Source organism: Nymphalis io, chromosome 23, assembly GCF_905147045.1.
Source record: "Nymphalis io chromosome 23, ilAglIoxx1.1, whole genome shotgun sequence".
Taxonomy (NCBI): Eukaryota; Metazoa; Arthropoda; class Insecta; order Lepidoptera; family Nymphalidae; genus Nymphalis; species Nymphalis io.
Window position 1 is genome coordinate 97,237 of NC_065910.1, and position 27,881 is coordinate 125,117.

General features: G+C 33.5%; 1 protein-coding gene across 2 annotated transcripts in view; it reads left to right on the top strand.

Annotated features, from left to right (window-relative positions):
* Positions 1 to 398: 398 nt before the first annotated feature.
* The window catches only part of LOC126777684 (homeobox protein orthopedia-like), a 37,678-nt gene continuing 10,195 nt past the window's right edge, over positions 399 to 27,881 (top strand). The window contains exons 1-4 of one of the 2 annotated variants that reach the window (XM_050500820.1): positions 399 to 836; positions 5,174 to 5,290; positions 7,900 to 8,008; positions 8,395 to 8,512. In XM_050500820.1, the coding sequence (XP_050356777.1) occupies positions 803 to 836; positions 5,174 to 5,290; positions 7,900 to 8,008; positions 8,395 to 8,512 (378 nt within the window). In that variant the 5' untranslated portion in view covers positions 399 to 802. The remainder of the gene's footprint in view (positions 837 to 5,173; positions 5,291 to 7,899; positions 8,009 to 8,394; positions 8,513 to 27,881) is intronic. The other variant, XM_050500821.1, reaches the window with a different exon arrangement.

The following is a 27,881-nucleotide window of genomic DNA, read 5'->3' on the forward strand; positions in this document are numbered from 1 at the left end:
TCGAATATCTCCACCACCGCTCCGTGGGACTTACAAATTCTACAAAAGAAAGAGATAGATGCGGCTGAACACGACTCGGTGACCGTTTGTTAAAAAGAGACGAACGTAAATGTACTTGCTGAATATTGCAGAAAGGCGAAAGCGTCGTATCAATAATACGAGCACGAATGAAATAATAGATTATTCGTTTGTTCAAATCGGCCGTAAACAAAATGTTAACATCCATTACTGATGCGAGTTTGAATATCGTTTCGAACCTTTATGGGGTAGTTGCGTGTCGGACAGAGACGGATGTATTTTTCTTTGTTCGTATTTCGATCGCTATCTCGACAACAATGTGAGCACTATCTGTTTTTGTACCAGTCGACGGCGAGTTTCCACATTAAACGATCATTTTAAGGGCGTACCAATCAAACTGCAAATTTATACAAATTGATACTAAACGGGTTATATTAATTTTATAACAAAAATTAAGTGTGTAAATAAGTTGAGCGGTGTCGTAATTAAAACTAATTGACTATAATATAACGCTAATTATTTTGTATTAAGCCGCGTTTTCACTGATATTTTGTCCTTTTGTGCCCGCGAGTGTGACCCGATATTTTTTATCTTGTGCTTTATAAAAGTTAAAATGTCCTTTGGTCCTTCGAAACCGGATAGAGAACAGTAAAGCTAAACCCTAGTGTTATTTTAGTGTTTTTTTGACGTGAACTGTGAACTGTGCCGGGAGTCTTGGAGTTTGGCGAGGAAGTGATTAGAAGATGTCGGAATAGGGGGTGGCCAAGGTTGGCCTTTTGAGGCCATGCTTAATAATCTCACGGCGACAGCCTTAGGAGGTAAATTACTAACATAATGATACACAAACAATACTTTAAAGGATACCTATTTGTTATTAACATGAAAGAGGTCTTATAAATAAATAACTAATCCTCAAACAAATAATCCTAGGTGACTCAACTTTACGCTGACAATGCGCTGATATTTATAAGTCTCAAATTCAATTATGAAATTATATTCATATGCCTAAAGAACTGGCTTACTCCCCTTCATACATCTACACATAACCATATAGGGACCTAGGTACTGCCTGCAATGAGGGCTCACTTCTACATTGTTTACTCCTTTTGTTTTAACTGTTAAGCATTTGAGACATAATCATCGGCAAAAGTACTTTATTTTCACAAGTAAATCATGTCTAATAATCCAAAGCTAACTATTGTACTTACCTACTTACACCTAAATACCTACCGACACGAACCGGCATTAAAACCTGCAATTTTTAAGGCTGGTCTAAGAATTTTATTAAAATCTTAAGTTTTCCGTTTTTTCCAATTTTTTCCATTTATTTTTGTGTGCAATCAATTTCAATTTGTCGTATGTAAAAAATATGATAATTGTAATCACTATTTCGGGTCAAATGTTAATAGAGCATTGTGGCTACTTCCTGCTGTAGTATTAACATTGCACCTCCACGCTGGCATGATTTGTGCAGGCACTATTTTTGATCAGTACATTTTCTGAAGTCCTCAATGTAAATAAGTCTTATACACCACCACCATTCGAAACATAACAATTAAAAAGTGAAAATCCACTAAATAAAACTTCCTACTACTAAACTCTCTCAAGTAGTGCCAGTCCCTTAAAGTATTGTTAATCTTTATTTTGAATTTGCAGACGAGGTTAGTTTAATTTTTTTTAATATAAAGTATAAACATAGAAGTATTAATGTTGTGGTGAAATTAAATTGTTATTTATTTAACGAAGAGATTTATTGACCCACCTGTAGGTATATGTAGATCATATCTTACTAAAGGCCCAATGTGCTTGTATTTATATTTTTATAATAATATCTAGTCATATATTTAAAAATTGTGACCGATATATAATAATATGGAGACAAAATAGGATTAATATATTTCTAAAACAATTAGCAAAATCAATCAAGCGATCACATCTTACCTTCGGTTCATTTCTTTTTCACTAAAATGATTACTTACACATTGCGTTCTTCGTACTCTAAAGTGAAAACGGTTATTTTTACTGGAATAGAATGCGTCGAAAGCTAGTATATGATATTAGTTATTAGCTTAATAATATTGATTGTTGCAGGATTTACTTGTAATGTAACTACGTATCATATAATTTTACACAAAGCTGTCGGGAAATGGGCGAACGTCAGTAAACGAACTTTAATGAGTTGCCTTACTATTGAACTAAGAAACTATTCAACCGATTTGATTAAAAAAATTATTTGCCCACAATGCACAGCACAGTTTAATTATCGAAATCAGTCGTCATATTATTGAGAAATAAAACGAAGCCTAAGTATACCTTAGTGATAATCCAATAAAGATGGCTGTTCCGTTATTTTCAAAAATAGTACCTAGGTATATTGTTAGCCAACGAAAAACATTTATGTTTGAATAATACGAATCGGTCAACCGGTTCTTAGAATACTACTTACTAATAACCTTAGACTTCAGTTCACTGATAAGCGTGATGTTATGTATTCTATAGGCTTTGATAATACATGGGTATATGAATAACAATACATGGGTACAACGTAACAAACGCAAAAGATTTTATCAGATTGCACGGATAGATTCTAAGATGATATAATTTAATTGGATAAAAAATAAATGGACGTCATCCACAAATCGCGGATAGTAATACAACTGTGTTTTTTATGTGAGCCGCGTCCCAGGTAATGTGGATTGACAAAATATGTTGGACTCTTTAATATTTCACGTTATCAATAATCGACAAATGGAAAATTATAATTGAATGCACAAATCCATTTGATTTAGCATTTGATCGAATAAAATTGACTCATTTAACGCGGTTCTATTACTTGTTTTAAGGGATAAATTCATTCGAAATCGTTCTTCTAACATATCTACATACAATTATAGAAGACATGTGGAAGCGACTTCTGTATATTTTCGTTACGTTTTTTGGTTATCTGTCAGTCGACATGTCTGTCTAGTATTACTTTTCTTATAAATTCTAATATAAAAAATAGAACGATTTTGTTTGTATTGCAAAGTGAATATCTGAGAACCTACAAATTGTTGTGTTTGATAGGATGCCGGATTTGCTATTTTAAGGTCCTTCTGACCCACATCGCGGACAATTTCAAAATAGCAACATACATCTTAAATACAATTTGTTGAATTAAGGCAAGTGAGTAAATGACGATGGTATGTGGTCACCGCTGCCCCTACACAGTGACACTATAAGATACATAGACGGTATATCGTCAATAACGGGCAACAGTTGTCCTTCAATACTGTAAACTGATAGAATATCAAGTAGGAGCAGTTTCATACGTATGTACACACGGATGTATAAACATATAAAATAATTTTAGCCTGACTTAAAGTGCTGAGTAGGTCGTGGATCGCTAAAGAGTTAAATTTTAAATAGACAATGGCACAGGAGAATCATAAATTAAATGTTAATTTCCTCAAACTGTAAAGTCTTAAGAGATACTTATTGTATACATTAAATGTTTATTCAATTTAAAGATAAATTAAATAAACCAACTACTTTTTAATATGTAATAATTTATAAGGTAAGTAGTTTATTTAAAGTTTATAAATTCGAAATTGTGAAAGTGAAGCAATAGCCGGTAAATGTCCCACTGCTGGCTTAAGGCCCCCTCTCCGTTTGAGCAAGCTGCTCCAAAATGCGTTGGTGATCACAAATTTGGCAGATTTTCGTTGTAATTAGACATATGCAGATTTCATCACGATGTTGATAATGCGGCCAGAGTCGTGGGAAGCAGGCGATAATTCAATGATTAATTTTTATATAAGTAAACATGTGGAAGGTACAATTTTCACTAATAAAATGGTTAATATGAAGTTAGTACGAGTAGAGCGCGTTAAAGTCAGTACTTGTAGTGTTCTTTGTTACTTATTTAATATCCTATTAAAATTATATCTATGTTATAATATAAAACGTTACTATATAAAAACCATAAAATATTTGACTCTCGTATAAAGACAATGGCGCAGTGAAGCCGCAGTTCTGTTTTACGGGATTCAATTCCATTAAGGTCTGTTTACGATCCCGGTGTAATCCCGTAAGCCACAGGCGATACAACGTTGTATCGTCCTATAAAGTTACCTACTTGTTTGCTATACGGATATTCGTGAAATTATAATAGTGAGTTATTATTAAAATGTTGTAATGCCTATTATTATTTAAATACAAAAATATGTTTCGAGTTCTTATATATACAAAGCATTTTTGCATATCTAGGTTTGCATATTTTTTTAAATATTATGCATTTAGTTTTTACTTGAATGGTAATAAATATTATTAACTATATAATATATATCGATTTAATGTATTGGTTGTTTTTCGTTGTATTTTATCATGGACTAAAAAAAATAATAATCAAGATATTGCCTTATAATTTATTTACACCGGAATACGAGCAAATTAGGCTCCAAACCACTTCATACACAGTCAATGCGACGCCGACCACGAGATCTATACAGTATGTGTCTGTGAGTACACTCGCTCACTCAACAATTAAACCGAAACAAATCAGTACAAAGTACTTTTATATTATTTATAGTGCAATAACTACAATATTACGACCGGGCTAATTGTGATAGTTGTCCACATCTTCTTAAGAACATAAAATGAGTAAGATACTCATACACAGGGTATTAATAATGGAAAACATTCGTTTTAAACTTGCAACTGATCTTTGTTTTCTGAGTCATTTATTACGTAGTACGTGGTCACGAGACAAGGCACGCGTCGGATTCATTCATATCATACTAGTGCTCGCCCGCGGCTTCGCTCGCGTCTTTTGCAGGGGAGTTATGTTGTTGTTTGAAAGGTTGTTTAAAAAAGTATATCTAGAAACCTATATCCTACCTCGGGGTTCGACGTTGCTTCATACCAAATTTCATCAAAATTGGTTCATTGTTCTAGCCGTGAAGGCGTGTTACGCTTTCAGACACAGTTAGTTTCGCATTTATAATATTATTATAAATATTTACTATAGGAAACATAAATAGACTAACTAAATACAATCGACGGAGCCGTAGATACTTTTTACATAGTACAAACGACATCATGATAATATTATGTAGATAAATGCAAATCGGATCGAGAAGTATTGTCTATTAACAGTTTTACCTGTTTCCTTTAGCAGGTCACAAAGAACAGTGCTCTGAGAGCAAGCTCGATCTAAAGCCGAGCGTGGAGCGCCATCATGCGCCGGGCGCGCGTCTCCTCGCGCACTCCATCAGAGCCGACCACTTGCAAGGTATTGATTTTTATTTAGACCAGCGTTACACTGACGTACGACCCACTTAGTGGTCACTGGTTACATTTCCTGACTTATAGTAAACTTCATCCAATATCTCTCATTTTGGAGTTATTTTGTTTCGCCAATGAGAAACTAGTTCTTTGACCTTATAAGCTTATAATCCGTCTCCATGCAGAATTATATAGTGAAGTTACAAGTGTCATAGCAGACCCCGTGGTCGTGGCTTTGGGGCGTTTAGGTAAGAACTATTACTACTTCTACTGTGTCAATGTTTATGGGCAAAAATGACCTACCTCTTCACGTACTATCAGAAATGCTATTGGCGAGTCCATTTATGCTCCTCCGCCTTACTTAAATAAATAAAAAAAAAAGCTTCAATAGGCGGTGTAGTCCAACGCTATTATACAACTTTTATTTTTATTTTTGGTAAAATATATTATACCATACTATATTTTGGGTGGATTAAATATTTGTTAATCACAACGTATGAAACCTTTAAAGTACAATTATGAATTTGGATTTATTATTATAATGCTATTAATGTCACTTTATATTATTTATTTATTTATTATACTAGGACAACCAACAGGACAACCACAGTAGACACAATATGACATCAAAAACAATAGTGCATTTTGAAATTATCATTATTGGTAAATGTTCTACTAATGGTAGGTACCTAGTAGGTGCAGGTAGTCTAAGCGTGCACTATCACATTACACAATAAATATTAGCTAAGCAGTAACATCTATACATATAATAAATCTGTAACTGATCGCTGTCTGTACATGGAAGATATATGAGTAAACCTATTACCGGGGGACTTTATCAACGCAATGGAACCCAAAACAATGATTGTTAGAATTTTTTCTGTTTGTCTGTGCGTTTGTGCGCTTGTGCGCGCTAATCTTATATTATGAGATTATTTCATTTAAACGTATTTGAGTGCAGTTTTCAGTAATGTATTGTGACTAACTTCACTTCAAATTAAATGTTTGTTTTATTTGAATCGGTTCATAAATAATAAAGTTATGACCATTTAAAGAATCACGTCAAACGTTTATTCGATAAAATTGCTACAAAATAACTGTTCAGTTGAATTGGGTGAAACTTTAGCTATAAATGATTGTCTGCAAAATGATGATAACTCAAAGTTTATAATAACAAAACAAAGTTAAAAAATGGACAGTTTCAGAGATTTAAAACTTCCAATGTAAGTTGAACTCAAATCTATACGATCAATCATATTAAATGGGGTTCAGCTTATGCTGGTAAATTACGGTATTAACTCGCCCATACGTAAATATACGTCTATATTTTAAGCTTGACTATAACCTTTTGTATGGTAATCAAATTTGTTCTAAAATAATGCATTATTTGCATATATGAAAAATATCGAGGAGACAGTTTTTAGTATTTTTTATAGTTTTGATATATTATTACATCAGGTAGTTCAGTAAGTTGTTAAAAATACTCACACGTACATACGTATTTATTTTTGGTTTGTAAATAACTTTGTAAGTTAAAGTTTATATGTTAGGTATTCGTGTCGTTGCCGCATATATATATTTTTCATGGTTTTGTTAAATTTATACTTAGTCGGTAGTTTGACAAGTGAAGTAAAGCCTTAAATAAATATAAATAAAAAATAAATATTGTTAAAAATAGTACAAATCGTGATCGCGTGGAATTATGGCATGAATACTAGCGACATTTCCGCTTTTAATCGCAATTCCGTTTCTCTGAGCGAAGAATTTACTATTTATTAAAAAAACAGATAGAACAGAAGTACTTATTAAAAAAACAGATTTACGTTTTAGTTTTAAAAGGACACAATTTCCTGTGAAGGTATCGTTTGCAGTCAGAATAAATAAAGCACAAGGAAAGACATTCAAGTATCTTGAAATAGATTTAAAGGAATGATATTTTTCTCATGTATGATTCCAATTGTATGTTGCCCTATCTAGATCCAGATGCGGCAAAAACCGCATAAATACAAATATTCTACGAAAATAAAACTTAAAATGTTGTATATACTGAAGTATTATAAGCCTGCTTCGTGATTTTTTTAAGTTATATGCAGGTAAAACTGCGGGCCCAGCTAGTTAATTAATATATGTAAATAAACACATTGAAATTTGATAAGTTAGACTATACATGATCATATCAATGTTATACTACAAATTATAAAACAATGTAAATCTGCTACGCAACGTTAAAACCTACATCTGTTGAATGTTTGGCTTTGTGGTTTATACTTAATTTTATAGTTGTTCCTCTTATCAATATATTATGCTACTTTTCATATGTTTTCTATTTGAATAGATTTGCAATTTTAGTTACGCAGCCGATTTAAAATTTTTGATGCAATGTTTTATCTATGAGATATGTTACAACAACGTCGGTTATATTTTGTTTACAAATATGTATTATTAAAATAATTATATAATTAAAACGGAGAGTTACAGATTATGAGAAAACAGCTTAGTTCAGAAAGTGTATAATATATAATGTGTCAGTTAGTAGGGCTCTGTCTTAAATTGATTCGACTTTATATTGCTAGTTTGTTAACATTTCGAAGTCTATATCGCGGTACACAATTTCAGGCGGCATTCACCAACAGCACGGCTCGCACATGTCCACGGTGCCGGTCAGCATGTCGTCCTCCGCGTCCGACAGCGACAAGCCAGCCAAGCAGAAAAGGCACAGAACCAGGTAATGATTACTGCGTATACGTTTCTCATTAATACAAAGGTCAGCGAGAAACAACGCACCCTGTTGTACGTGATGAGTCTGCACCCATTGCTCATAAAACAGTAGACTTTTCTCACCTGGCCATGCGGCCACGGAGTTATTGACCATGAAATTGAAGTTGTATGATTTTAATTGCATCTAATTGAACTGTCTGACTCACTGTTACTTCATATAATTAAAATTAATCACCGACTTGTTCAAAATTAATTACAATGCCAAATAATCTGAACTAAACTCTACATATACTAATGCTGTTGCCTGTAGACTAAGAGACTTAATAATCCAACAACATTTACATGTGATATCATGATATTTGATTTTCAAAGTGACTTTGTAAACTTAAACAGGTTCACTCCGGCACAATTGAATGAACTGGAGCGATGTTTTACGAAGACACACTACCCGGACATCTTCATGAGAGAGGAGATTGCGATGCGAATTGGACTCACGGAGAGCAGGGTGCAGGTTAGTAATAGTAAATAAATTAGTATTACCTTTGAAATTGTACGTAAGTCTTTTAGCTGAGCTGGATAAAGAGAAATACTTAGTGGTAGGGCTTAATGCAGACACGTCTGGATAGGCACTACCCGCTCATCATGTTATACTCTACCACCTAACAGCAATATTTATAATTGTTGTATTCAATATTTAGCCAGGTCATGGTATTTAATTCCCAAGGTGAGTGGTTAATATTTCTTAGTTATACCAATGTCTTATACCAATTTTGTAAAATAATACTTGGAGAAGAAAACTTTTTTAAATTTCATAATATGTTATATCATATAAATTACCATATTATAAAATTGATAAGGAAAATATAAAAAATACATTTATACGTCTTCATACTTACATAAAGTCCAGCCGTTGATTTTATTCTTAAAATAACATATCAAACTGTTGTTTCTGACATCCGTCAACGACCATACAAAAAGTGTACATATAAAAAATAAAACAGCGGTCCAAATGGTTCACCTTGCGTGACTCCCACTTCGCACGCTCCGCTCAAAACTTGCACTCTATTGATACATTTCACGAGGCCTTCTACCTGGATCAACCTTCGTGTTACGTATCCAGAAATATAAATATACTTTAGGTTTTTATGTGCGTTTCATTGTTAAAGGTCGATGGAGACGAAAGCTTAAGATAAATTAGCATCTACATTTATTACATTAATTGATTTAAATTACTTTGCATATTAAAATTAAAAATAATGCATTATTGCTAAGTTTAACAAGATCTTGTTGCTGGTACGAATACCTAATTACCGATAGCAAATACAATTTTGCTTGTAATGGTATTAACAACGCCATCAATGTAAATCAGACGCGAAGAGATAAACAACGTTAACAAGTTGTACCCACAACGTGGTGAGCGTTTTAATGATCGTAAATTGTCAAATTCTATGACGCGTTCAGTAATCTGCTAATGGTAGCTTTGTAGAAGCATTTAGTTTCAAGATAAACTATGCTTTGCGTTAGGAATTAGTCTTAATTTGTGTCGTACGTTCACTAATATTTGTATTTCGTTAACATGCGATACACACGGTTAAATTTTACATCTAACTTTACAGCTTACTGGCGCTTAAACTAAGTTCAAATTAAATCCATTGTGTTTGTTCTGCCGTAGGAATAATATAAAAAAAAACTTTTGCTGTAATCATAAAATTTCTATGACACTTCAGTCCAATTTTGCATAAATTGTTTTCTTGGGTATAATAGTTAAACTTCATTGCTCGATGAAGATACCGCGTTCGATGGATTAATGTGACGTGTTACAGGCTCTTTGTTGAGCCTTTACAGCAGCACGTCACGCTATAAGGCGATTTGTAATCCGTGAAAGTTACCAATACTCCGTTAAAACGCGTTAACTATCGACGGCTGTTTACTGATTACAATCATATTGATTCTTTTACGCTACTGTGTTGTCATTAAACGCTCTTGGTCAATAATAAATAGTGTGTAATAGGGGACACTGTTCTTAGATATGTATTCAATATGTTCCCACACATAGATCATTTCTTCATTTAGTTTTATTGGTGCTGACATAAAAATGGAACGTTATAAATTGTTTAAAACTCATATGTATATAAATGTGATATACATAATATTTATTAAATAAATATGATATATTAGTATATTTGAACAATTTTTATAAGCTAATTTTAATTTATACGTGATCAAATTATTCACTATTTCAAAGTCGCAAACCATTTTATTATATTTATATAACCTAATTATATAAATACTATTCAATTAGTTTTTTATATTAATAACTAGTTTCCTTTTAAAGTAGTTTGATGTAGCGTGATGAGGTGTGATGTAGTGTGAACACGTTGTTTCTTTGTATATTCAGAATTCTTAGAAATCCGTGCATTAGTCGTTTTTAAACTTTTCCCATGTTTAGACGATATTTGCTGAGGCCGGCGGCGTATTTAGTTAATGCGGAGCAAATAATGTGGAAGTGAACCGAGCTGCTCGCAAATAAACCTCGGACCTACAAAATGATGAAATGTAAATAGAACGAAGAGACGAACGACTTACCGATGTAGTTCTGTTGACGATAACAATAATTTATAATTGTTTTTATCGGAAAAATATCTCTTTTACTTTAATGTCTAGTTCGCAGGTTCGAGCTTAGAGCTTTATAAGCTTAATTGAGAGAAAGATTGTATTGTTTAATTAAATAATATAATAATATTTTATTTGCATAATATAAAATATTTCAGATATTTATGCTTTAAGCACTATCTGGTCCGCTCGGCGAAACCGCGCTAAGCGTGCTCCGCCGACGCGGGTCGTAGCGTTATGTCATTCAGTCTTTAACTTTTCTTAAACATTAAAAAAAATGGTCTACAAAACGCAACATTCAAATCGCATCAGTAGTGCGTGTGACAAGCGAACTCAAACAAACAAATTAACTCAACTTTATAATATTAGTATCGATAAAGACATTCAAATGTATATACATTTTGTTTTGCTACTCTGCTAAAGAATAGTTTTTAAGTAGTATAGCATACGTTTACCGCTGTAAACTAATATCAAAATCCCTCAATCAAAAGGTTGTCTACTGATAGCGAATGTTTACTACATTCGCTTAGCCACACACAGTGCAGAGCACACACAGTGAAGCTACAATAAAAATACGCATTCGAAAACCCATTCACACTGTAGGAAATAATTAAAACCCGTGAAACAGTAGCCATTGTCTATTACGCCGTGTTTCCAAATCTCGCCACACAAGTGCACGATCAGACTGGATTTTTAGTGCTTGTCGTCCACCGAACTTGGCATCATTCGGTTCGATTACAAACTATATTCTTGTTCAACTTAGTGCTGTATTTAGAGCACACAATGCAGTCATCGAGTGGTTACGAAAACAATAAATGGAACCCACAGAAGGAAAACAGATTTTATTGAGCGTTGTATAGCAGTACATGGAGCTATGTATTGAATGAACAGTGGCCCTTACATCAGCGACTACTTCGCGCCAAACTGTGAGATTCTTGTAAAGTTTTTATTATTTATTTTTATAGTGCGAGCTTTTGTAGCTACTTTTTTAAGGTCTGAGGTGTAATTCTGATGTTTGTCAAGTTAGGTTACCTTTAACATTTATACTGAACTTCCAATACTAAAACGTTTGTTTTAAAATATTATACTTCTTAAACATTTGCCCCAGATATTGTTATTACATGAGGCAGGCGGAGTTATAGAATATCAACACCGATAACTATAATAGGAAACTACTTAAAACCTTTATTAAAAAAAAATAACTATTATATTATGGTCTTATATTACATATAACGTGTGTGTCTTTGGTTTTTTTATTTTTTTATTTGTTTTTAAATTTTACTACTTCTTTTCTTATCGCTGTCTATAAATAATTAAATTGTTAAAGTATTATTGTAAGACATATCCAATGAAAATAATTTGATCAACAAACAATCTCTACATCTTTTGTGTATATTATTACATTTCGAATAAAAGAGAAGTCATTGTTTACCACCACCTGTCGATGTTTTAGCGGAGCTGTAAAAATATTAGTCAGGGCGACCCGCGTGTTATTGGTTACAGATACGGCACGAGGTAAACTTATTTGCACTGTACTGTATTAACACTGAGTCTCCTATAAGACGTGTAATATAGTAACACTCAAGAAACGATTCGTTTTGGTTACGAATAGTAGAATGGCGTAATTCGAAATGATTTTGAGCCGGTTGGCGTGGTTGGTAGATACTTGCCTTTCATGCCGGAGGTTGTGGGTTCGATTCCCACCCGGGACAGACATTTGTGTGCATGAACATGTCTGTTTGTCCTGAGTCTGGGTGTAATTATTTATATAAGTATGTATTTACAAAAGAAAAGTAGTTTATGTAGTATATCAGTTGTCTGGTTTCCATAGCACAAGCTTTGTACAAGCTTAATTTGGGATCAGATTGTCGTGTGTGAAAAAATGTCCCAGGTTATTATTTATTATATTATTTATTATATATTTGTTTATAAACGCTTTGTAAGCGAAGCTACTCAATAATAAGTATATTATGCATTTTTATTTAAATAAAAAAAGCTTGCCTCGTTACAATAACGAAACGCAGAGAAAGCCTAACTAGAGTCGATAACCGGGCAACCAATAACAGTTTGTTGCATGTAGAGGATGTATGTAGGTACATAATTGCTTTTAATAATAATAAGCTGTTGGCACGACTCAAGATTCAAACTCTCGACCGCGGTATCAGCCGTCAGCTGCCCGTAGACCAACGAGGGCGTAAATTATTAGCTATTGGCACAAAAGTTTTACATTTTTATCACTAAAACTAAATATAAACGCAGAGGTAACAAAAACATGTTTTAAATTTAACGATTTTTTTTGCTATATTTAAATACAGTTGATGAAAAATAATTTCTCATTTCACGAATAATATTTATTGTTTGTAACTATTGGAGTTCATATTACATCTCATTATATATTCAGCGATTGTCGGTAGCGCGGTCGCGGTCGCGGTCGCATCGAATAAAAATAAATAAAAAATGTCGTCCCTACTACCTACTACCTACCCCAGCCCTGATTCGCACTTTGTTTACTAAATCCTTTCATTATTAAAAAGATATACGACTATAGTGTTGTCGCGTCGCGTTCATCGACATCGATAGAAATACTCTCATATATAATTCTGACGGCAGCGTGGAGGCAGCGGCGCTGTCTGGTTTACATGGAAAATGTTTCTCTATTATTAATTATTACAGTTCAGCCTTTTTTAACGCGCCAATTTTAATTATAAAATATTTAAGCAATCGATATTATGTTGACAGTGACAAGGTAAATGCGTCCGCTTAATTTTAGTCGTTTTAAATATAAATGAAGTAGCGGTTAATTAATGTAAAAGTAAAAATACTATCTCTGGCTGGCCCAGTGACTAGCTTGCACTAAGAGTGCATTTTGGGTTGGACAAGTAAAAAGTAGTTCAAACTACTGTTGGATGTTCTCGTACCTCGGATAGCACGTTAAGTCGTTGAATCTTTATCTAAACTCTTTCCTGACACGTCTGATTGTCGTCTCATCGGACCGTGATAGTGAGGCAACAGTGCTATAACATCTCCTATTAAAATGGAATCGAAGATAGAGAGTGTCTTACACATTATAATCTCTTATAAAAAGAGTAAATATTATGTTACACTGAGTCCATTCCTAAATATACGGTACCGACACACACACAACCCCACGGCATTAAGGAGCATTAGCGCTCCCGCGGCGCAACATTAAGATTTATTAGCGCAATAACTTACGTTCAGCGGTCAAAGCTACGTTGTTTGCTTATAATTTCTCCCGTGAACCGCGATATGGACTGAAAAATATAAATATATTCGGGTGTATTCTATGAGAACTTAATTAAAAAAAAATTGATTAAATTTTAATCGACTACAACTTCAATTAAAAGGTAATCGTTAAAATAAAAAGTAATATTTGTATGATTGTCGTCTTTGCGATCCTAAAATGTAGTAACCTAAAGTTTACTGGTGGTAGAGCTTTGTGCAAGCTCGTCTGGGTAGGTACCACCCACTCATCAGATATTCTACCACAAAACAGCAGTACTTGGTATTGTTGTGTTCCGGTTTGAAGGGTGAGTAATTAGAGGCACAAGGGACATAACATTTTAGTTCCCAAGGTTGGTGGCGCATTGGTGATTTAAGCGATGGTTAACATTTCTTACATGCCAATGTCTATGGGTGTTGGTGACCAGTTACCATCAGGTAGCCCATATGCTCGTCCGCCTTCCTATTCTATATAAAAAAAGAAGTTTTTCTGTTTTTCTGACCCCTGCTTCAAAAACAATAATTTATGAAGTAGTATATGAAATTTATTTACAGTACAGTACAGTAACAGCCTGTAAATGTCCCACTGCTGGGCTAAGGCCTCCTCTCCCTTTTTTTGAAGAGAAGGTTTGGAGCTTATTCCACCACGCTGCTCCAGTGCGGGTTGGTAGAATACACATGTGGCAGAATTTCGATGAAATTAGACACATGCAGGTTTCCTCACGATGTTTTCCTTCACCGAAAAGCACGAGATGAATTTTAAACAGAAATAGCACATGTAAATTCAGAGGTGCTTGCCCGGGTTTGAACCCACGTTCATCGGTTAAGATTCACGCGTTCTTACCACTGGGCCATCTCGACTTAGTAAGTTTCTAAGTCGAGAAATTTATTTATTATATGAAAATTACAACATAGTATCAGTGGATATATAAAGAATGATCATTTAAATTATATTTATAATAAATTAAATTTCCACAAAATCCATGTAAATAAATACAGTGACAATTTTGTAAGCAGTAATCGTGTAATCAATAAAAAAAATTTAATACATTGAATACACCCCATGCTAATAAAATAAGAACAATAAATTAATACAAAAATCAGATAGCATGAGTTGTTAAGTGAAGTTAACTCATCGCCACCTGGACGCCGCGCCCACGTAGTGATAGGCAGGTGTCGACACATCGATAACACGGGGTGCGGGTGCGCGTTACGTTACTAATCGCTTTTGTATTGTCATATCATTATATTGCACGGTTTAAAGTTTAATACTATTATGAGCCGCTTATTACTAAAAGCAGGCTACTGATTTCATTAGCGATAAAGAGCAACTACAAGCTTCTAGACGGTTCTTTTAGGCAGAATCAATCCGAGAGAAAGCCCAATTGACTTGAAATTTATCACAGTCACCTCTTCCCCGACGTTGTCGCTCACAAGAACGCATTTTACGCAAATCATATCCAAAATACATTTTTCTTCTTATTTACCTGTGACGCCTTATATTACGACGACGATTATGACGTTGGACCATTAACTTGTAATATATAGCGTTTATTTATTATAATATTCTTAAGTTCTGTTTACGGCTTCTTTGTGTGTGTGTGTGGCTCATCGTACGTTCGTCCTACATTATGAGACGTTTTAAATTATAATAGGTAACTGGTCACCACCACCCATAGACATTGGCACTATCTAAAATATTAAACATACCTTACATCGCCAATGCGCCATCCAGCTTGGGTAGTAAATTGTTATATCCCTTGTGCCTGTAGTTCACTTTTTCCCATAATGGCTTTTATAGGAAAAAAATGACAGCTTGTGTACATTAACTTTTCTATATATATAAAAAAATATCGCGTATCTCGGAAAAGGCTAACATTTAACTAAAGTTTTGTACTTAGATAAGGTTTTGCTTTTTAAGTTAACCAATAAAGATGTCGCGACTTTTAAGAAAAAAACGCAAATTGTCATGAGATTGAGCCGAGCGAAGCTCGGTCGCGTAGGCACAACCTATAAAACCACATTCCAAAAGTGCTTGCATGTGCGTTTCATAGGAAGAACCCACTTGAGTAAAATACACCTACTGTGATTGGACAAATCCAATAAATTGTGTCGTTGCTATGGTTTCGTAGAGTGTAGCGGGAAATTATGGGAAATCAATTATAAATGACTAGCAATTATATAAAGGCACCGAGTCAAAAAGTATGTACGGCTCTTTTACCGAGGCTTGAAAGCTTACAGATAAGTTACTCCATCACGGCGATACAATACTGTGAACGAAAACGTCTCAAGAAAATTTATAAAGAATTGTTTTCAAAAATGTTTATTTATATTTATATTAAAAACTGGTGGTTCGAATAAGCAACATTTGTGTAGAAATAATCAGTGAACACAAAAATAAACATATCAAGCTAATGGAGGAATTTCGCAAAAAAATCGAGATATTTGAATCGAAGGGGTACTGAGAGCAAGTTATCGCCTATACGTAAAGCAATGTTAATAAAAAAACAGGTTTCCTTTTGCGGAATGTCCCATAAACACTTTTCTCAATAAGTCCAGACCACAGAGCTAAATGCGGTAGAATTGACAGTAACTTTAACCTATACATAATAAAAACTTTTTAACACTTCTATTTAATCTCTATTGGAAAACGTGTGTGTGTGATGACATGAAGTGTGATGTGTGTGCATGTGTATGTGTGTGTGTGTGTGTGTGTGAGTTTCAGCCCAATCAGTTGAATAGAATAAATTAATATAGAATGATGCCATGGTTGTGCATTACATATATTTAGTACTTTTTTTAAAGTTTTTTTTTAGATTTAATACCCACCTAAATATTCAAAATAAAAGTACACGTTGATAATTCAATATATGTAATATTCTTACATATTTTTTCTTCTAAATGACTCCTTTTGATTAGATAAAGTCCGCTTGGGTACTTCTCACTCTTCGCTCATTTATCGCTAAACATCAATATTGTTGTATTGATATGTTCCGGTTTGAAAAGCGGATAAGGCACTTACCATCAGACGTCAATAAATAACAAAAGTCCAAAGACAATCGTCCAAAGCCACTCGATGAAATAAATGAATTATCTGTATTTGATTAGTATTCTTATATTTATACAGCGATCGATTTTAGTGTGGTTTATATGTAATTGCATAACGACTATCCATTTTTACATCACATGAAAGTTTATTTTTTTACGTACAAACTCCACTCTATAATGTTCTTAGCTCTGTAGGCAAGACTACCAAATATTCAACCCCCAGGCTTAGTCTTGATTTAGCATTATACTCAGCAATTTGCAATAAAGTCGTATTGCGGATCAAAGTTAATTTTGTGCCGAGCGGAGGGTCAGTTCGATTCCCAGGTGGCGGCGAGGTGACCATTAGTTTTCTTCGTTCAATTTGTGGTGATTTTGCCGGATGATGGGATAATTTGTTAGTGTTCGTTTCGATTTATTTCTATAGCTTCTATTTAATTTCCTCAACAAGTGAATAAACTTTTTAACTTAAAACGTTATTTTAGTTCTAAAACAAAATTTGTAGAAATGAAATTAAAAAGAGATTCGTACGTTGGTTCTTCTCAAGTCGGACTCGCGAAATGTTGCACAATACTTAATCCGATCAAAAAAAATTAAAATTTCAATTCCAAAATAATCTTTAGATGATATCGTACAACACTAGGGAGTTTTTACAAGATTACGATTAAGATTAACGATCACCTTCTGGTCATTTCAAGTAGAGCTCAAAAACTATCGATGCAAAAAATTATTAATAAAGATTATAACTTTGAAAATAAAACCTCAGAGAAAGGAAAATATATTTAAACGGTTTCGGGATATTAAAGTATCGCTTCCAGTGGCCCATAAACATGGCAGTGTGAAAAACATAAATCATTCCGTATAATGGCAATGTGCCATTAACCTTGGGAACTAGACGTTATGTCAATTGTGCCCACTCACAATTCAAATTAAAACACAATAATCAAATGTGTTATAGTTATTTATCGGTTGGGTAAATAACGCGTGGACGATACCCAACCAGACGGGCGCGCTCTGAATCGAACCAGAAATTCAATGTATTTGCATGTTGTGGTTGACGAGGAAACGCTGTCTGTTTCTCATTCGATCTAATAAGAAAAAGTGAGTTACAGTCTGTAAATATCCCACTGTTGGGCCTCATCTCCTTCTTCGGGTAGAAACACTCTAGCACGCTGCTTCAAAGCACATAAAGAATCGATCTAATTTATATTTTAAAATGCATTCAATCTTCTTCATTAACTCTCCTAAATTTATGAAACCGACTGCAATATCCGCAAGCCACAAGCCACAAACAAACAACGTATGAAATCTAATTGAGCGTCTAATCCGGTAATAACAATCTGCTCCCTGCACCGGCGTGATGTTACAGATTTAAAAGTCAATATTCGGTCTGCGAGGGGACCGAATAATTAGAGGGCCCCGGGCCCCATGGCCTCCCGGGGCGAAGGGTGACTAGTTGTGTCTATTCTTTGTGAATGATAATGAATAAATTGTTTCATTATTAACAGCGATTTAAAAGAAATTACAATTTTGTAATATGTTGAAAAAAGACGAAATTATTCTGCAAAGAACACTTACGTTTGATACAATGTCTACTGTAAGTTGCAAGTGACTTAATTTTAAACAAAATTAAAATGCAATATTAAGTATTTATAAATTTTATATATGCAGTTTTAAAACATAACTTGATCTGTTTTATGTATAATATGTTGTATATATAAAGCAGATAAAATTATATTATTACCGTTTAGCTTTTTAAAAATAATTTATTTAATATAATTTACGGATCCATGAAATTCACGCTTGTCTCCTCAATAGCCTAAATTTCAAATGGGTAGAAGCTGTGGAACTTTAGTACTTTTATAATAGTCCGTACCAATTCAATATCTTCGCATAAAATATTGTCTAAATGTTTTTGGTATAAGTTTTGTGTGCATATGTCGGTTTAATAGATTTTTTCAGTAGAGCATTAAAAAACATCTCCGTTATTAGTATAGATTAATATTAGCACATTGCTTCTCATACAACCACAGAAATTATAAACAAGGGATATTGCGTTTGCGTTGCGTGTTAACGTGATATGACGATAATTACTTATCTCGGTATATTAATGGATGAAGTTGATAATTTAGGGGGAGCGTCGCCTGCTTATATGATTTACATTTTGCAATCCTTTTTTTAAACGCCTCTACATTACAAATCTGAATATTTTCGAAATGACAAGACCGACTGTCAACGTACAAGATAGTGAGTCCATTCATTTTTATGTTATTGGTAGGCGGACGGGCAAATGGGACAATTAGGATTGCCTTTTATTTACATATTTTAATCAAGCCCACAACGTTGTCCTACAAGCTCCAATAGACCAGTAAAGACGATTGATTAAGTGGTATTGAAGTTGATTTGGTGCAGCGCTATTTATCGGCGAGTCGCAACGCAATGGATACTATAAAAAATCCGTAAAAAGATACATAAATTTATATCAACTTTGATTTAAACTACCATTTGAACAAATGGTGATTGGCCAAACTGTGTAGAAGCCTATTGATTTCATGCAGATAGATACATCCATTTTTATTTATAAGATTATCAAAAAAAGTCGAAAGTTATTATTTATTAACCAAATTAAAATTTCATAATAATCGGTTCATTTGCTAGAATTATGGAAAATGAAATTTTTAATGTAATCGTAAGTTTCAAAGTAAGTCGCGAGCGGAGCCCGTCATCATTTCCCTAAAGTTATTCCACTCCACTGTAGCTTTTAGCGTGACACGACCGAGTACTGGTTCCAAGCGCATTGCGGAGCAGATGCATCATCGCACGTCTCACGGGGATGTTAAGTATTTTTGCTTGTAAACGTCACAGCGGGAAAATGCTTCGTGGTGCTGTTTTAATGGATACTTAGTAAGTAAATAGTATTCATTTAATATGAGAGATACTGCGTCCGACTGTACAAAAGTATTGTTTTGTTTTTGTTTATAACCACACTTCGTGAGACCGAAATTGGAATCTCAGTTCGCCTTGTAACGTTACTTTATTACTTTAATTTAAATTATACAAAATATTAGATATTTTTATGTCAACCTAGCTGCCTTGTAGTCCCTTATTTTACCGTGAAGTGGTTGTTTTAAAAGACAAACGTACAAAGGAAAATTCTTGCTTTTTTATTTTATAAAAAAAGAACATGTTATTAAATACATAAGTATATATCTAGAGGGATATTTTATTAATTAAATCAAAATCCCTTATTAAATATACAACCGATAAACTTCCTTATTGATTGTCAAATTAGAAACTACCACACTTTTAATTCAAATGGTATCCGTACAACAAAAAAAAAACAGACGCAAAGCTTAGAAAAATAAACTGCTAGTGTTAAACCTTATCGCTTTACATAAAGCCTCGAAAGTTAAAGTTACATAGAAAAACCTGTAATTAGCTACTTCAACGTTAGTTGAGTTATTTTTTCACATTCATTGTTTTCAAAAACTAATCTTCATAAAGAATCTCAAATCTCAAAGGCGTACTTCCTTAAAATGTTGTTTTATATATAAATTTTTACTCTTTATTAAAATATTCCTTTGAAAACGGTATAAACAATATTTCCTTGTATAAATCTCGTCGTCTCCAACACAAAGGAAGGCTTTCATTGCATTCAATTTGACGACAACTCTGATCCCGGACAGCGAAGTTACAGACACGAGGAAATTATATCTCGGCTTAAGATCTCGTCTGAGTTTTAATATAACTGTTAAGGGTTATGAAAGGAATGGAACGTTTAAGCAATTATTTCTGTTATATTTAATGCGAACTGTAGCGTGTAATGAAACTGAAAGAGATGACTTTAATTGAAATATTTTTAATTAAATAAATGTTATAGCTTCTCCGAGTCATATATATTATTATAAATATAAAAATAACAGAGCACAGATACTTAGTGGATTGAATACGTTGATCTTAACCGAATATCGTGGGTTGCCATCTGCATGTGTGTCATGATTATGTATTCACCAAGTTTCTGAGGTAAAAGCCCTAAATTTTATCTTATACACTATCTACATTCAGTATATCTTAATGTTTAATCTTATAAAAACAATAAACAGAAATTATTCTCCGTCGATCCACACAGTCCTATTATTATAAGCGAGTCGGTGTATTATTGTGAATTAAATCATATACAAGCAGGTTTTCTAACAATGTTGTCCTTTACCATCCCTCACAAGATAATTATAAGCACACATGAGGCACGTGACAACTCAGTAGTGCTGTCAACCATTTAAGCCCGTAATATTGGGTTAAATTAACTGCACCGACAGAATACTCCAATAACTTTTAGTTGTTCGTCCGGAATTGTAACGTAACTACCTCGAAACCTTCAATAGCCACTATACCAATGACTCATTGAGTCTTTTTTTAAATTGAAAATAAGTAGGCCTTGTGCTTGCAATTACACTGGTTAACTAACCGTTCAAAACGAAAAACAAAAATACTACTTACAGCTGTTCTCATTTTTTTTAATTAAATAAATTTTTTCTTTTTAATTTAATTAAATTCATTTTTTTTTAATTAAAATATCGCTATCGCTAACTAATATAATGTGTAAACATCAGTAGGTACGTAATGATGTACCAAATCGTCGGTGTATTAACGTACAAACGAACTTAAAGTAATATTAATTGTTATGTATCTACTCGTACTCGCACACACGAGCCCACATAAGTTAGATATGCTGTTCGCATACTGTAGATAATAATGAATGTCGTGTGCGTTCATTTGTACGTATGAAGCAATTTAACGGCGTAGGGCGGGCCGCGATGTTTGTTCCGATATTACTATCGATAAATCAATGCATTTGATAATAAACATTTTAAATATGATGGTATTGATAGAAATTATCCGATTGAGATTTAGATAATTGTATTCCTGTTTTTTTTTTATTTCTATAAATCTATATTTCTATATATCATTGTAAAATAAGAAGTGAATACGTAATATTAAATATTTTTTATTATAAAATGTCTGTGTATTATTAAAAAATAGTAATCGATACACATGTATAATATCTTATGTTTATATATGTGTATGTATTAATTAAAAGTGTCTTGTCAGGATGTATGTACGTGAAAGGCAATAATGCGTGGGGAGGTCTTTATCGGAGCGGAAGTAGCGCTGGGAGGGCGCGAGCCTAAGGGTTGCGTTTGTAAAGTCGATCACGTTTTTCTATTGTGAATAATTTGATATTTATTCTGTAGCTTTACTTTGCTCGTCGAAATCATAATAATTATTATTTATATTATAAATTAGGCTTACAACCGAAATGTAAGAAACATGATTCTTATCAAGTTATGTGTTCACAGGATTTTATTATACAAAATTGGAAATGGTTATTTCATGTCTAACGTGTGTTATTGACAATGTTACTAATTGTATAATGCCGAACATTTCTATACTATTTATGTATTGTAGTACAGCTGTTGTATAATATTAAGCGATTCTTGACATGTTTTAAAAACAGAAAACCGTTTTCCCGCTATATAGTTAATCATAAGGTAAAAGACGTATATTATTGATCATTTAATTACACTGTGCAGATATTAACAGAGTAAAAAATTAAAGTTTATAGTCATAATTATGGCTATCGCAAAAATATTATGTGTAATATAAAAATGAAATCGTATTCATAATTCGTTTTCGATATCTATAAATATAATTGATAACATCACTAAACTTCGCGGGGCGTGTACGCTTGCGCGTTTATGTATCGAGCGATTCGCTCAGTTTCGACTGAACGGGTATATACCGCTTATGTACTAGGAATCATTGGTATATAGGTATTGTGTACCGTGTATTGCCCCGGCTCTGAAAGTGGAATAGTTCTTCCCGTAGAAACTATTTCATTGACCGGGACAAAGGGTGGGCCTCAATCATACAGAGATATGCACTGATACTCGTACGATAGAGTCGTTGGGCATGTGTGTGTGTGCTCGCATACATCAATTATTCTTATATGACTAAGTATTTTTGTTGACGCACACAATGTTAATAAATCGCGTTTTCTGTTTTAGTAACATATCGACACTTTTACATACTTCATTTTCCTTCCATAGCTCTTTTTTATTATTATATATAGTTTTAAATTATTGTAGCTGTGAAAAGACTTTCTAAAACACCATTTTTTTTTTGCTTTAATTTATGAAGGGCTTTGTGTAGACCCGTCTGGGTAGATACCACCCATACATCAAATATTTTACTAAGCAGCAATACTCATTAGGTTTGAAGGGTAGGTGAGTCAGTGTAATTATAGGCAACAAGGGACATAACATCTTAGTTCCTAAGGTTGGTGGCGCATTGGCGATGTAAGGAAAGATTAATATTTCTCATAGAACGATAACACAAATATTCATGGTTAATATTGGACTCATATTACGCCTACTGCTTCGTTCAATACATTTGCAAAAATGACTTTTGGTATATAATACGTATGTATGCTTAATAATGACAGATTTCGACATATTTTGATTGTTTACCATGAAAGTTGACACAAAATATATTTTTTCATGACTTTTGTGCTATTAACTTCGTTGTGAAATGGCGCTATACCACATAAATCAACTGCCATTCATGCCACATGACATTTAACCGATCGCCAATTGATATGTATACGGGTTCTACTAGTACTATATATATAAAAGATGGGATGGCATGTTGCCTAAATAATACGACATCATCTCTCGTTATTATGTACGTACATCGTAGCTTTTAATTATTTTTCCTATGTCTTATCAGAGGATAAATGGAAACAGTAGAACTAAAAAAAAAGTCTTAAATATCCACCGACGTGCTTTACGTTCCGTTGGTGTATCTTTTGTTTGGTCTTATTTTTTTATGTACCCGTGTTATAATAGTTTTTTTTTACATATCAAATTTAGTTTACTTTTGTTTAATATATCGAAACCATACTACTTAATTTAGCTATTTTCCTAATCACCGAACTTTTTGTTTTTCCCGTTGAAATCTAGCAGATTCTTCGCTTGCTTTGTTATACGTAAGTAAATTTTATCATACTTAAGAAGATGATACTAATTATGGCTTAAAAAACATATATCATATGTATACAAGTCTATAAAATTCTATAAAAATTTTCATTTTCTATCGTTTGTTACCGTGTTTGTAATATGTATCATAAACGCACGTATAGATGGTAGCGAGGTGGCAACGGTTAGCTACCGTGAGATGATGTTTGTTCTACTCATTTGCATCATGCGTGTCGCGGGGCACACGGCACGGCCGACAGCGGAACGCTATTAAAAGCTATATGTATGTTTCTTTATTTGTGACATATGCGTTGCCTAATTGTTACGTCATGCGATTGAAACTTTGTGCGATCGTTTCTAAACACCTGCTTGAAGATATCGGGATTCGTACCATCATCGTACAACAGTTGTCTTAGTATACTTGACATGTAATAATTATATCGGAAAGCATTATATAGAATATTTAATTTAGTAATGTCTCAATACAAAGAAACGATTGGTGTTACTTACGAGAAGTATAATTATTTACAAGTCGTAATCCAAAAGCGTCCCGACGAATGTTTAAAAGTCGTTACATACAGGTCCCGGATAAGCATTTCCAACTATACACGCTGCCTCCTGTAGTTCGTGGCACGGATCGAGCAGCTCGGCTAGCCGCGCACGACAAGTAAACACTGGGCACGGCGCTAAGTCCTCACTCACGATCATTGACGAAACGATCCAACTTGTAAATGGAGCGACTGCAGTACGAAAACATTTCGATTTGACTGTGAATATCGAGTGAACTATATAGACAAACAACAGACATATGTATATATATAATATGAAGGAATATATTTCCAGTATCAATGCAGTCATTGATTGGTAATGTTAAACATATTGTTTAATAACATACACACAAACGGGGATCTCTTTTGAAGTAGTTAGTTTAATTAAATCCAGGTAGTAACTCTTAGCAAGTTCTTTTAAAAACTTATACTTAATCAATAACATTTTGATAATCTTATGTTGTCACATAAGAAACAAAAGGTTTATATCTTTACATAGACATTTACCACGCCATGTACATGGTCCCATGTACTAGGTGACCCAGGAGCTTGCGCTGTATGTACGTCAGTTTTTTAACGTTACCTAACCAACTTCTAAACCATTATTCTAATCAACTCGTGACTTCTAACAGCTTGTGAATGTCCCACTGCTTGGCTAAGGCCCCCTCTCCGTTTTTGAGGAGAACGTTTGGAGCTTATTTCAACACGCTGCTCCAGTGTGGGTTGGTGGAATACACATGTAGCAGAATTTCAGTGAAATTAGACACATGCAGTTTTCATCACGAGGTTTTCCTTCACCGTAAAGCACGAGATGAATTATAATTACAAATAAGCATAAAGCATATGAAAATTCAGTGATGCTTGCCCGGGTTTGAACCCACGATCATCGGTTAAGATTCACGCGTTCTTACCACTGGTCCATCTCGGTTACTCAACTAACAATTGCAATATTTATGTTAAGATGTGCAATAATTAATTTAATTAATAACATAAATTGTTAATAAATCCAATGAAAACTTAAAAAAATGTATGAAGTATTTCTATTTTTGCTTCTAAAACAACATTTATTATTGCAATAGTGGTAAATTTGACGGCAACGGTGAGTAATGATTCAGGGTTTGCTCGCAAAACAGCACGTCATCTGTTATTGATTCCGGCGCGGCGGGATAAGCCGGCTCGGTCCCCGGGGTCGCGATAGTGTTTAAAGGTTGCGTGAGTTGGAACGCATCGTCGAAGAACATATCGAACGAATAAAACAAAGTTTATCAAAAAGTAAAAGTTACAATCATTTCGAAACACCTATTGGCATCTGCTTGTAGGTCTGTTCGTTTCAATAAACAGTTAATATGATTTCATACGTATTTCTGCAGTAAATATATATAATTTATAAATAAATAACAAATAAGAATTTACTTATTACCCAAAATATTTTCAATTTATTATATATTATTATAAAGCTGACTGCCAACCTTCGCTAGTCGGAGTGGCACTCGAAGAAGAAGAAGAAGAAGATATATTATTATTTCGGATTATATTCTTAATGTATCACATGTGTAAGTATCGTGTAAGTCACACGTCTGTTGATTTAAGCGAATTTGGACTATATATATCTTTGGTACAAAATTTTCATAATTTATTAATAATCTAAATCTTTGTGTAACAGTTACAAATATCAAATATTTAATTCACGCTTCGAATAACACTTAAGACTGAAACTAAAAGTCTTTGTCGTATTCATTACTTCGTGCAAATAGAAAATTCAAAGAGTCGTTAAGAAGATCACGGCGAGTTGCGGGACTGAACTTCGACAATTCGACTAAACCTTTATGAGTACAGTTTAGGATCCACAAGACTTCTTCGGAATATACCGACTGTTCGTGACTGCATCTGAACCGATACGGCATCTAAATATTTAAAAAAACGGTTAAGTAGAGTATCTACCGAATAATAGTAATGAAGATGTTAATAGGAGACTTTAGATTACGTTGTAAAACTGCGGTCAAAAGGCCTACTTTAATAAAGAATATTTTTATTTTGCATAATGAATCAATAAATCTTATTACTCATTAAAAAATACTTTCACTCTTAGTAATTTAACAGAATGTATTCCTTAAATTGCACACGAAAGAAGAATCGAGAGCATTGATCAATACAGCTATAACTGATAAAGTTTTTTTTTATTTGTATAAATCTCTTTTATAAAGAAACTTTGGTAACAGAGAGAAGCATTGGTGACAAATGATCCCAGATTTTCTCGCAAATCGCTCGTCAATTATTGATTCCGGCGCTTGGGATAAGCTGCGCGTGCCTCGGGGATTGCCCCCCACATTATTGAAAAGTCTTTTCAGAGAAAGGTCATATGTCATTTATTTATTACTTAAATATACTTTTTTTAAGATGTTCTCTAATAAGCTGGAAGTAAACGGTATATCGAAAATTTTATTATAAGAAACGTTGCCAACGTTGTAAAGTGTGTTACTACGGTACTGTGTTATTACGGGCACAACGGAACATAAGCAAATAGTTTCCAAGATTTGTCGTTTACTGACGCTGTAAAAGATGGTTAATATTTCTTACAATGCTAATGTCTATGGATGGTGGTATCGACTTACAATCAGGTGGCTCACGCCATCCTACCTACCTAATAACACGATCGTTAAATGTCAAAAGTGATATGCGACATTGATTATAATATTAATAACATACACGTATCACAATAGCGTATCGCTGTCATCGAAGTGAGTTCTTACTTGAAAGCTCTGCTGGAAATTGGTCACGATTTCCGTGAGCAGAGTTAATACGTTCGCGTGAAATGATCTACATTGGAACAAATTTAATAAAAAACGTATTATTATTAATTACAATATTATCCGATGTGGTCTTTCCTTGTATAGTAATATATTCGAGATATGTAAAGCTACAACGTCACAGTTTATATACATAACTTAAATAACATAAAATGTGTTCTTTAAATATTTTACCAAATGGTTTTTTTGCACACTCAGTTGATTCAAACTATGTCACGATTTTGGAACAATAATATGATATTATTTGAACATACAGCGTCACGCTATGCGTTAGGTACGCAAGTTCCATGACGTCATTTATACAAACAACATGGCGGCGTGTTTTCGCGTGTTGATGTAACGTAGGTAATTAAATAAATAGCTATTTGGAGTAAATAAGTCATTTCGAGAAATGGAAATATAAAAACATTCGATTGAACCGAGCAACAATAAAAAAATATATAATACTTATTATGGTAAATGAAATATTGTTTCAATAAGATTTTTATCAGTTTTTCATTATATAGCTATTATTGTATATTAATGCAAAAATATTTGTTATATAAATGAGATACCTAAAACGGAATCTCGCAGAGTTTCATTCGCCATTTGTT